The following is an 11157-nucleotide window of genomic DNA, read 5'->3' as shown; positions in this document are numbered from 1 at the left end:
CTGTAGTATATTTTTTGAGTATTCCGAGTACAGACTAAAATATAATGGTCTATACATATACATGCATGCGTATGTATACATGTGTACGTATATGTTTGTGTAATAATGTATGTATATAATATATAACACAAATTCAACAGAGAGAGAGAGAGAGAGAGGAGAAGAAGCCATGCATCATTACACTTTGACGGAGAGAGAGATGTAGCTTTTCAAATTATTATTTAAATATTTTGTCCATTGGGTGGGAGGAAGCTACAAAGCTTGTTTTTTGCTTAAAAATGCCTCTGCCAGTCTGATTCCAATAAAGGCAGCCCCTTCTGCCATCCATTTATTATCCTCAATATTTTCATTGTTTTGTGTATCTTTACACCCCTCATGTGCCTGCCTTGCCTGCAACTCTCCCTTTTCCCAATTTCTAATAAATGCGTGCTGTGTATTTGATGCCCGTAATCAGTTTGGAGACTGGACTGGATTGGATATAAAAAAATGGTTTATATTAGCTAAAGTTGAGTAGAGGGCCTAAAATATCACAGAAAATGGAACTTCCTAGCAAGATTATCGTTTTATTATAATATATAATGTAATACATTTGCCTAACTTGTGACAAAATGCGTTGAACGATCTAGAAATGAAAGAAACCCGGTAATTAATTACTGGTAATCATCTTCTTTTTCCCGACATTGTTTTCAAAATCTCTCTCTCTCTCTCTGTATGTGTGTGTATGTGTATGTATGTATATGTATGTCCATGTACAATAAAACTACAATCTCTCTCTCTCTCTCCCCCCTCCACCTTTCACTTTCCCTGAAATCCTCGAGATTGGCGTCTTAGATAAAGACCCGGGGATCGCATTCAATCCTCTCCCCACTTCACAAATTCTCCAATATTTTCCTCCTCGCGAGAGATACACACACCAAGTTCGAAACAGCAACATCTTCATGAGCGAAAGAGGAGGCTCTCTGTGAGGAGAGAGCCTACCTGTCCATGTAACTTTCAAAGGCGCCATTTTTTCTCTCTCGAAATACTGTATTTGGCAAGGGTTTTTCTCGCTTGAGTATTGTGGGTTTGCTGCTTTTCTTCAACAGAACTTTTTTATGTACCGAGAGAGTCACGGCAGTTGCAGTAATAGCAAGCAACAGCAGATGGATTCTAGCAAGTATGTGCGGTACACACCGGAGCAAGTCGATGCTCTCGAAAGGGTTTACGCTGAGTGCCCGAAGCCTAGCTCTTTGCGAAGACAACAGCTGATTAGGGAATGCCCTATTTTATCTAACATTGAGCCGAAGCAAATCAAAGTCTGGTTTCAGAACCGCAGGTATGAGTCCTGAGGATGTTGTGACTATTGAATAGACGGGTTTTGGTCCTTCTCTACATTAAAGATAGAATTTTTAGAAACTTGGCGTTGTGAGTTTATCAGGAAATCAGGAAGTGTGCGGGGTTCTTGTTTTTGGATATATCTTTTATTTTTTTTAAAAAATTACAAATGTTTTTGGATATATATACGTAGGTAGAATTTTTACGTATGCTTCATGTATATCAAGCACAATGATATTGTTGCTGTTATTGTTATCACTGTAAAGATTCTTGAAATTCATGGCTTTCGACTTTTGGGCCTCATCTCTAAAAAATGTTCCGTACAAATTACCAGAACTTGAAATTTATTTTTCAGAACTGCGTTGGTTTAACTTACTCGGTGTTTGTTTTAAGTTTCTTTACTGAGTCTGCTTTATCTTTGGCATTCAAGGTAAGACCGTAAGATGGCCTGTTTTTTCTTCGATTCTGGTTTGGTTGCATGGCTTCCTTTTAAATTTCACCAAGACTGAGAAACGTCACAGTGCGTAGTAACATGGAAATAATTTAAATGGTTTCGGGCTGGCTTTACTTTCAGTGTACAGGTTTTCCTACTTGGTCAAGTAGCTCATACTTATTTATTATCTACAAATTCACTTGCATCACTTGTGCCGTTTTTTCAATGTCTTGATATTTATATTCAGTTAACCTGTTGTAAACTTGCTTAGACTGTTATTAGCTGGTACAGAAGGTACTAATTATTTAAATTTTTTTGTAGCATTTTTTTAGGATATTAATATTATCTGAGTTTAGGTCCAAGACTCTTGCTTTGTATTTGGTATATGCATTTTTTCTCACCGTTCGGTAATACTTTGAGTAATATGTAGATGCCGCGAAAAACAGAGAAAGGAATCATCTCGCCTCCAGTCCGTGAATCGGAAACTGAGTGCCATGAACAAGTTGCTGATGGAAGAGAATGATCGCTTACAAAAGCAGGTCTCTCAACTGGTTTATGACAACGGTTATATGCGCCAGCAAATACACACAGTAAGTTAGCGGTATTGAGTTGCTCCCTTAAAAAATTAACTTCGGTGTATTGTTTTACTAGTTTTTTTGTATCCTCGATAGGTGAGTACGACCACTGATACAAGCTGTGAGTCTGTGGTCATGAATGGTCAGCAGCAACAGCAAAACCCAGCACCTCAGCAGCATCAACAGATAGATGTTAACACCCCAGCTGGGTAATTCACAAAAAGAATCCTAATTATTGCCTTTGTTTTTGTTACTGTAGTGTAGAATGTTTTAGTGGATGCTTACATGCTTTCGTTTCGATGGAATCAGTCTGCTTGCGATAGCTGAGGAGGCCATGGCAGAGTTCCTTGGAAAGGCTACTGGAACTGCTGTCGACTGGGTCCAGATGATTGGGATGAAGGTGCGTTAATTATATTTATTTGCTTTTTTTTTTTAAATTTTAGGCTGTTTTAATACTCTGCTTGTTGCGTGGTACGTTTTATTTTTATTTTTGTAGCCTGGTCCGGATTCTATTGGCATTGTTGCTGTGTCCCGCAACTGTAGAGGGGTAGCAGCACGAGCCTGTGGCCTTGTGAGTCTTGAGCCCACAAAGGTGATATTCATTTTGTTTAATGCTATTTTTTTATTTGAAATTTGATCTTCTTTTAAGTTTTGCTGTACATGCTATATTTTACAGGTTGCTGAACTTCTCAAAGATCGCCTCACTTGGTATAGGGATTGCCGCTGTATTGATGTAGCAAGTGTGATTCCCACAGGAAATGGGGGGACTATAGAGCTCGTGTATATGCAGGTTAATTGCCTAGAAATTCTCTTCTGACTCTACAAAGTACAAAAAATTATTATTCTGCTTTCAACTGGACGTAAATGGACCCTTTTTCCCCTTGAAGACTTATGCACCAACAACACTGGCATCGGCTCGTGACTTTTGGACATTGAGATACACTAAGAGTTTGGAAGATGGCAGTCTTGTGGTGAGCTAATTCTTAGCATTATTTCCAGTTTTCAAACTGCGTTCTGATTCAATCAGTTGATTTCAGGCTGTTCTATATGCTATTGTGAAACTATACGTTGCAACTTGCATCTTTCTCGACATCCCCTTTTGTATCTAAAGTACTGATTCTTTCAGTTTTGTGAGAGGTCATTTACATCTATCACTGGTGGACCGACTGGTCCTTCTGCTACTTGCTTTGTTAGAGGTGAATTGTTACCTAGTGGCTGCCTCATACGTCCTTGTGATGGTGGTGGCTGTATCATCCACATAGTTGATCATGTTGACTTGGATGTAAGTCGTTTCTCGTGGTTCTTTGTTGATTTACCTTATAAGTCTTATACAATGTAATATGGCTTTTATTCTATCACAGATTTGGAGTGTTCCAGAAGTTATAAGGCCACTTTATGAATCGTCTAAACTTCTTGCACAGAAGATGACTATGGCTGTGAGGACTCTCGCATGGACTGTTATGTGTTTACTTGAGCTCTTTTTGTGCCTATTTAACTTGCACACTCTGTATGTGTTGTTCAGGCCTTACGTCATGTTAGGCAAATTGCTCAAGAAACGAACGGAGAGATTCAGTGTAATACTGGTCGCCAACCTGCTGTTCTCAGAGCTTTAAGTCAGAAATTGTGTAGGTGAGAAATATTATGTATGAATATGATGACATTGCCAAAACTGAAAATTCGGGACTCTTCAGTTGGTTCTGTGTTGTAAGATTAATTTTCCGAACTTTACTTTTTGTGAGTTACTTTAGGGGATTTAATGATGCTGTCAACGGCTTTGCTGATGATGGTTGGTCAATAATGAGTACCGATGGAGTGGAAGACGTAACTATTGCCATCAACTCGACTCCAAACAAATTTCTTGGTTCCCAGTATAATACATTGTCTGTGCTTCCCAGTTTTGGTGGAGTTCTCTGCGCTCGGGCATCAATGCTTCTCCAAGTTTGTTTTTTGTTCTTCGAAATAGAAACCTGTGTCCATGTGTTTTAATAAGTGTAAATCGTACTTGTATTTTGTCTGATGCAGAGTGTGCCGCCTGCTTTACTTATTCGTTTCCTTAGAGAGCATCGATCAGAATGGGCCGATCATGGTGTTGAAGTTTATTCTGCTGCTTCTCTTAAAGCCACTCCTTATGCTGTCCCTTTTGCAAAACCTGGTGGGTTTCCAAGCAGCCAAGTGATTTTACCACTTGCACAGACTGTTGAACATGAAGAGGTACCTTAGCTATCTGATGCACTTGTACACGTTTTTCCCAATGTTAAATTGATTTTGCTGTTATTTCTGATGTGATTTGTTCCTCTGGATTTAGTTTCTGGAGGTTGTTCGCTTGGAGGGACATGCCTTCTCTCCAGAGGACATTGCTTTGTCAAGGGATATGTACTTGTTACAGGTTCTGATTATTTACAGAAAGATTAAGAGGAATTAAATCCATCCTATGGAATACGTGAACTTTATTTCTTCTATTTTGTCACAGTTATGCGATGGGATCGATGAAACATCTGGTGCATGTGCACAGCTTGTATTTGCACCTATCGATGAATCATTTGGTGATGATGCACATTTACTGCCTTCTGGTTTCCGAATCATACCATTGGATCCTAAATCAGTTGAGTGGAGTCTCGTTTATCGGGTCTTGAAATATCACGTGAAATAATTGAAATAAATATTCTTCTTTGATACAGGATGGGCATGGAACAACTCGAACACTTGACTTGGCTTCTGCCCTGGAGGTAGGACATGGTGGAGCTTGTTGTGCCGGTGAAGCTGACGTGAGCGGTCAAAATCATAGGTCTGTTTTGACCATTGCATTTCAGTTCACCTTCGAAAGTCATTGTCAGGACAGTGTAGCTGCTATGGCCCGTCAATATGTTCGTAGTATAGTGGGGTCGGTACAGAGAGTAGCCATGGCAATAGCCCCATCTCGGCTCAGCTCCCATTTGGTACCCAAGCCGCTCCCTGGTTCACCTGAGGCAGTGACATTGGCGCAATGGATTTTCAGGAGCTATGGGTATGGTTTCTCGTAATCTCTTTGTTAGTGTCTTGTGATAATACCATAGTATTTCCTCTATTATCTAAGACTGCTAATTGCGTGGGTCCTTTTTTTTTGTTGGTAGGGTGCACACTGGTGCTGAACTCTTCCAGCCGGAATGCAGTTCTGGTGATTCTGTTCTTAAACAACTTTGGCACCACACCGACGCTATTATGTGCTGCTCTGTCAAAATGAATGTTAGTAATCTTCAATTTGTAGCATTTGTATGTCTGGTTTTGAGAGGTGCAACTGAGATGAATTGCAAATTTGAATTACACAGGCGTCAGCTGTATTTACATTTGCAAACCAGGCTGGTCTTGACATGCTGGAAACAACTTTGGTGGCACTTCAAGATATAATGCTTGATAAAATTCTAGATGAAGCTGGTCGAAAGATTCTCCTTTCTGAATTCTCCAAGATCATGCAGCAGGTGAAATCTTGAGAATCCCAGTACCGATGATATGGTCCGATTTTGAGGAAGGTTGCGTGTTTAATTGTTTGCTCGATGTATGCAGGGGTTTGCTTATTTGCCGGCGGGAGTGTGTGTTTCGAGCATGGGTAGGCCTGTTTCATACGAGCATGCGATCGTGTGGAAGGTGCTGAACGATGAGGATTCAAATCACTGCCTAGCTTTCATGTTTGTAAACTGGTCTTTTGTTTGAATCCCCAATAGCGGATGCACTTGGCTTAAGCGTTGAGTTATTATATGCACGTACCTTTCAGTTAATTTCTTTTGTCAAACTCTGTATTTGAGCTTTGTATCGTTCTCGACTGCCCAGGAAAGGTTGATCCATCTTCAAAAAATTAAAATATTCTTCTCTGTCACGTGTTTTCAAATTTATTATCGGCTAGCGTACTTATTATTTATTGGGTCCTTTTTTTTTTGGTTGGTAGGGTGCACACTGGTGCTGAACTCAAATGGATTCATTTATGTTTTTTTATGTAACATTAGAAATAATCACAATATTTCCTTCTGTTCACATGGTTTGGGTCACTTCTGGAATCCGACTTTATTTTCGAGAATTCCTTACGACCTCTGTCAAGTTTTGTTCATCGATTTGTGGTTGGTTAATTATATCAATTATATTTAACCACATCGAAAAGCTCCAAAACATTTTCTATTTGAGTAAAGATTAGAGAATTACCACGCGGTTTTTGGGAATGATTTCGGTGAAGAATCAGGATTCGACAATAATCATATTACAAAGCAAACAAAACCCGAGTGAGCGAAGAACGAAATTAAAGAGCAAAGTTCTGGAGAGAAGCACTTCCAACATGACCTTGACTCGGAAATCTTTTGAGATGTAGTCTGATCCATTATTAGAAATAAAAGAACAGAATTCGAAGATACATCCTAAGCATCCGATAATTGTTCCAAAGAAACCAGCGCACAAGCTTCATTCCAGGGAGATGCGCGAGGGTAAAAGCATTCATAATCTTCCAGTGCAGAAACTAGAAACCAGGAATTTCTCCTGGTGCTGGAGCCAATTCATTTTTATCAAATCTTTCCTCGTCATAAAAAGTAGCGCGAACAGTCCTACCTCCAAAAAACCGGCCTTCAAGTTCTATAAGGGCCTTAGTAGCTTGATCTGCTTTCTCAAACTGAATGAATATTCTGACAGCTTCCTCCGAGGGGAAGTTTGGTTCAGTAATCTCAAATATCAAAACACGAGTCACTATACCAAATTTAGCACACTCCTCTGCGACCTCTCCCTCTAAATCATCATCCACTTCACCGGGGCCAACCTTCACAATGGATTACACAAAAAGTAGATCACAAATCTGAACTCTGACAGAACAGGGAACCAAAAGAAACACAAACATTATAAAAAGATAGTATTTAAACTCAGGCAGTGATCATGGGTATGAGATGAGGTGACCCGAGCTTCAACTCTCTCTTAATCCTTCAAAATACGTTCAAGTACTTCATAAACATTTCAATCCAAGGGAATATTTATATAGGAAGCTAAGGGACAAAAAAAGAAATTGCTTGGAACACTATCGCATCTCTCATCCGTATACCTTGTAACCACTCGCTCACATATCTCCGCTTGGGAGTCGGCAGCCTATGGTGTGAATTCTTCTCGAGTGAACAATTCATATAATTTAGTTATCCATCATTTTCAGAGAAGCTTTTCTTTTCAGTCAAAAGTACAGCAAACAGTGGCAATTAAGTAATATATTTCATTTTTCCATGTTTCCACCAGCAAGATAAATAAGGTTTTCCGAAAGAACAATTAGTTAGATTCAAAGTAAACATCAGAGAAGGATAGGGCAGGGAAGGGGATAGTCTGAATATTACAGGATAATCAAAGAATCTATATCACCAAAACTGTCTGTATAATGCACAGCACAGCAGTGCTATTCAACAAACATAAACAAGACCTTGGAACAAAAAATTAAAGCAAAAGTTGAATCCAATGGTGTCTTAACACAGTCTAGAAGAGTTTAGATGTATTTATTCATGTGCATCCTTAGACGTAACATAACAAGTGCTTGTGATGTCATATAAGTGTAAAATCCATTGAATCAAGGTGATAGGATGTTCAGGGTAAACCCAGAGAAATGAGACACTTCCCATTGTTGGGAAGATTAATTTACAATCTCATTCAACGTCCACATATAATTGCTAGAACTAGACCCTCCCTAAATGTCCGAAAGATGATAACATTAAGAATAAACCTTCTCCAAACCCATTCCATTGGAGTCATATGAGAGAGTTGCGTCCAATTTGTTTTTATATCAATCATTAGAATCTATAGGTTGACAACCCAATCAGGATATGAAGTTTCAATACAAACCAATTACAGAATTTCTTATTCAGGCTAATATAGGTAGCTACCCAATAAATAAAAGATTAAAAATTCAAGGAATATGACATCCGTTTCGGAACCACCTCCAAAAAAGCCAGTTCATCTCTACATTATATGTTCAACTAAGCTACACAAAAATTACTCTAAATTAGTAACTCAAAGAATAACAATTCAAGAAACCATCGTGTAGGCTTGACTCACATTCCCATGGCTATGGCGCTAAACTTCAAAAAAGCAAAACAAAACAGAGAACAACATGGGCAGACGAATAGATAATTCGAAATGCATACCATGTTTCTAAGGAGTACAACCCTCGTGGGAAGCCCTTTGAAATTTACACTCATGACCTTCTTGCTGGACTCACTCGCATTCACAATCACACCAGCCCTCTTATCCGTTTTCTTTGCCACCAGCGGAGTCGTAATCCCTTGCTCTTGCTTACCCAAACCTTGCCCTTCCTTCCATCCCATCTTTGCCATCATCCTCTGGGCCGCCGTCATTTTACCTTCAGCTCCCAATCCCAACCCCCCGCTCTCCGACTTCCCGATGCTAAACCCTTCTGCCGTACTGTTTCCGGAAGCAGGTGGTGATGGCGATCTTGGCGCACCTCTAGCACCACCGCTCATCGCTGCCCTCCTCCGCCACGCCTCCTCTCCTGATATATTCAGATCACGCTCCCGATCGCGATCTCTTTCCCTCGTTTCCCTCTCTTCCCTTTCCCTCTCTCTTATCTCTCTCTCCTCCAATTCTCTCCTAACATCGGCTTCAGCTTGCTTCCGCTTCCGCTCCCGCAGGTAGTCCTCGTAGTCGTTTGGCCGGGAAGGGTCGTATTCTTCCATGACGGAGCTGGTGAGCCCGACAAGGGCTGGCTGAAACCATGCCGTGCCGGGGTCGGTGACAGGCTGAGTTGCGGCGGCGGATCTAGTTACGTTGCTGGGGTGGGTTGGTTTGGGTTTCGGGGGTTGGGAACGGAGGATGGTCTGAGGAGTGGCGAAGGGTTTCCGGAGGGTGGGCGGCGCCATCTTAGCACTGCTGGACCAGACATTGGAGGTGGAGCTATCGTCGGAGGTAGAGGACGGCGGGGGGAGGTCGCCGTATAACCCGCCAAGCATTTTGTACAAGAACCCGAAGCGTATGGAGGAGTAGACCAGACCAAAGCCCAGACCTTGGTATAATATAAAAAGAAGAAAATACAATATGGATTGAAGGAAAAAATAAATAATGATTTATTTATTATGATTACTACTTATTAATATTAATTATCAAATAATAATAATAATAATTAGGTTTATTAAATCGGAATTTAACAATGTTTTTTGGTCCAATTATATTCTAATAATCATAATCATCAGATAAAAGTCCCCATCGCTGCTAAATCACATTTTTATTAATTTCATCGTCATCATTGCTGTCGGTCGCGTTCTCTGTTGTCTCTGAATTTATCCTAAAATTTGGATTTTTAAGGAGATTGTTGCCCGCGACTGCCTACCCGGGTGCATGTATTAGGGTTTTTGAGTCGACAGATCTGAGTCCGTGTCTGTGCTTCGATCATCAATCTGCAAAATTCACCATGTTTTGGCATATGGCTGGACTTTCCGCTGCATCTCCAGTAAGTGCCCATCAACTATTGCTCAGATGGAATTTGGGTAATATTTGTATTTGTTTTCTTGGCCATATCATCCGGTGAACTTGCGACTCATGTCTTGTTTGTTCGTATGAAAGCTTGTCTTCCATTGCTTTTAATTTGCAATGGTTATGATGCCAATCCAAACATAGATAAATGTAAATTTCAGGTGGAAACCATTTTAGATAAAGAAAACTTTACATTGAACGAATCATTGGATGAGGATGAAATAATTCAAGAATGTAAAACTCTCAATGGCCGGCTTATCAATTTGTAAGCTCTTGTTCACTCACCATACAAAATGTTGTGAGATCTAACAAAAAATTTTCATCTTCATTGTTCGCTATATTCATGCTTTGTTGCATAGTTATTAGAATAAGGCACATGAATATTGTGGAGGCTGTGCATGTAAAGGCATGCTCCATCTTTAAGTGAAGCATCCTAACAAATAATTTGATAAAATTTAAATACCTAAGAAAATTTCATTACATATTACAGTCATTTGTATATTAGCAAAATTGAATAAATGTCATCTGGATTTCATCTTCATTGTACTATCATGGCATTTGAGGCACACATAAAAGGCTTCTTGAACATTTAAAGTGCATCAAGGTTGAGGCTTCACAGTTAAAGTGTGCACTTTATCTAAGGAACGAGCGTTAGGCGAGGTTGAGGCACAAAGGCTGAGCCTTGAGTAGACACGTGGAATATCGTCTTTTAATAAATATGCTTTACTGCAACAACTAACTATTAATTTTGTTAAAAGTGGTTTAAGATTAATTTGTAGCTCATATTTAAGCTAACAGTTCATCATGGTGAAAATAGAGCTTATATTTTTCATCTTGAGGTGTATTTTTGGATTTGTTTTATTTGAACTTTTGATGGCCACTTAGTAGAAATGTAACAATCATGGGCCATTAGGCTGAACCAACATGAGTCTCAGCCCATATCCATGCACTGGTCATGAATCGTTAGGATGGTCCACCATGAGCCGTAGCCCATGCCCATGCAACGTCACTCGTAGAATATCCCACCCCTGGAAAGTGGTTTCTTTCGTCTCTCCCAACACTTGAACCCCGGACCTCCAGCTTAAGTACCTAGATTCTTAAATTGTTGGTACTAGTTAGGCTAGTACGGCCCATGCTGGACTATCCTAACGACCCATGACCAATAGTGGTGCATGGGTATGGGCTGAAGCTCATGTTGGTTTAGCCTAATTGCCTATGATCGTTAAAAAAACGCTCTTTTTTTGTAACGATCATGGGCCATTTGGCTGAACCAACATAAGGTTCAGCCTATATCCATGAACCAATACATACCAACACTTTAAGAATATATGTACTTAATCCGGAGGTCCTGGGTTCAAATGTTGG

General features: G+C 39.9%; 2 protein-coding genes across 2 annotated transcripts; one reads left to right on the top strand and one right to left on the bottom strand.

Moving 5' to 3' along the window:
* Positions 1-746: 746 nt before the first annotated feature.
* On the top strand, positions 747-6167 carry LOC140812691 (homeobox-leucine zipper protein ATHB-14-like). The gene is made up of 18 exons (XM_073171038.1): positions 747-1315; positions 2178-2337; positions 2419-2531; positions 2632-2722; positions 2819-2914; positions 2999-3112; positions 3210-3293; positions 3449-3604; positions 3684-3758; positions 3845-3951; positions 4071-4260; positions 4345-4533; positions 4628-4708; positions 4793-4924; positions 5001-5326; positions 5433-5544; positions 5628-5777; positions 5863-6167. Exons 1-18 carry the CDS (start codon positions 1095-1097, stop codon positions 6007-6009), a joined length of 2544 nt encoding a protein of 847 aa, XP_073027139.1. The 5' UTR covers positions 747-1094; the 3' UTR covers positions 6010-6167.
* Positions 6168-6480: 313 nt separating this feature from the next.
* Positions 6481-9347, bottom strand: LOC140812734 (DNA-damage-repair/toleration protein 111). The gene is made up of 2 exons (XM_073171089.1): positions 8451-9347; positions 6481-7093 (listed from the first exon to the last, which is right to left on the bottom strand). The coding sequence occupies exons 1-2, from the start codon at positions 9270-9272 to the stop codon at positions 6800-6802; spliced, it is 1116 nt and encodes a 371-aa protein (XP_073027190.1). The 5' UTR covers positions 9273-9347; the 3' UTR covers positions 6481-6799.
* Positions 9348-11157: the final 1810 nt, after the last annotated feature.

The sequence above is a fragment of the Primulina eburnea genome, chromosome 14 (assembly GCF_022965805.1).
Source record: "Primulina eburnea isolate SZY01 chromosome 14, ASM2296580v1, whole genome shotgun sequence".
NCBI lineage: Eukaryota > Viridiplantae > Streptophyta > Magnoliopsida > Lamiales > Gesneriaceae > Primulina > Primulina eburnea.
Note: the sequence above shows the minus strand (reverse complement) of the source record. Positions and strands in the feature narration are given on the sequence as shown.

What these genes read in the sequence shown, in the direction of transcription:
- LOC140812691 (XM_073171038.1), top strand. Translation starts at nt 1,095, where the DNA reads ATGTACCGAGAGAGTCACGGCAGTTGCAGTAATAGCAAGCAACAGCAG. An exon ending in GGGATATGTACTTGTTACAG is followed by an intron (nt 4,709 to 4,792) that starts GTTCTGATTATT and finishes ATTTTGTCACAG; the next exon opens with TTATGCGATGGGATCGATGA. An exon ending in GCTGCTCTGTCAAAATGAAT is followed by an intron (nt 5,545 to 5,627) that starts GTTAGTAATCTT and finishes TGAATTACACAG; the next exon opens with GCGTCAGCTGTATTTACATT.
- LOC140812734 (XM_073171089.1), bottom strand. Translation starts at nt 9,272, where the DNA reads ATGCTTGGCGGGTTATACGGCGACCTCCCCCCGCCGTCCTCTACCTCC. An exon ending in TTGTACTCCTTAGAAACATG is followed by an intron (nt 7,094 to 8,450) that starts GTATGCATTTCG and finishes TCCATTGTGAAG; the next exon opens with GTTGGCCCCGGTGAAGTGGA.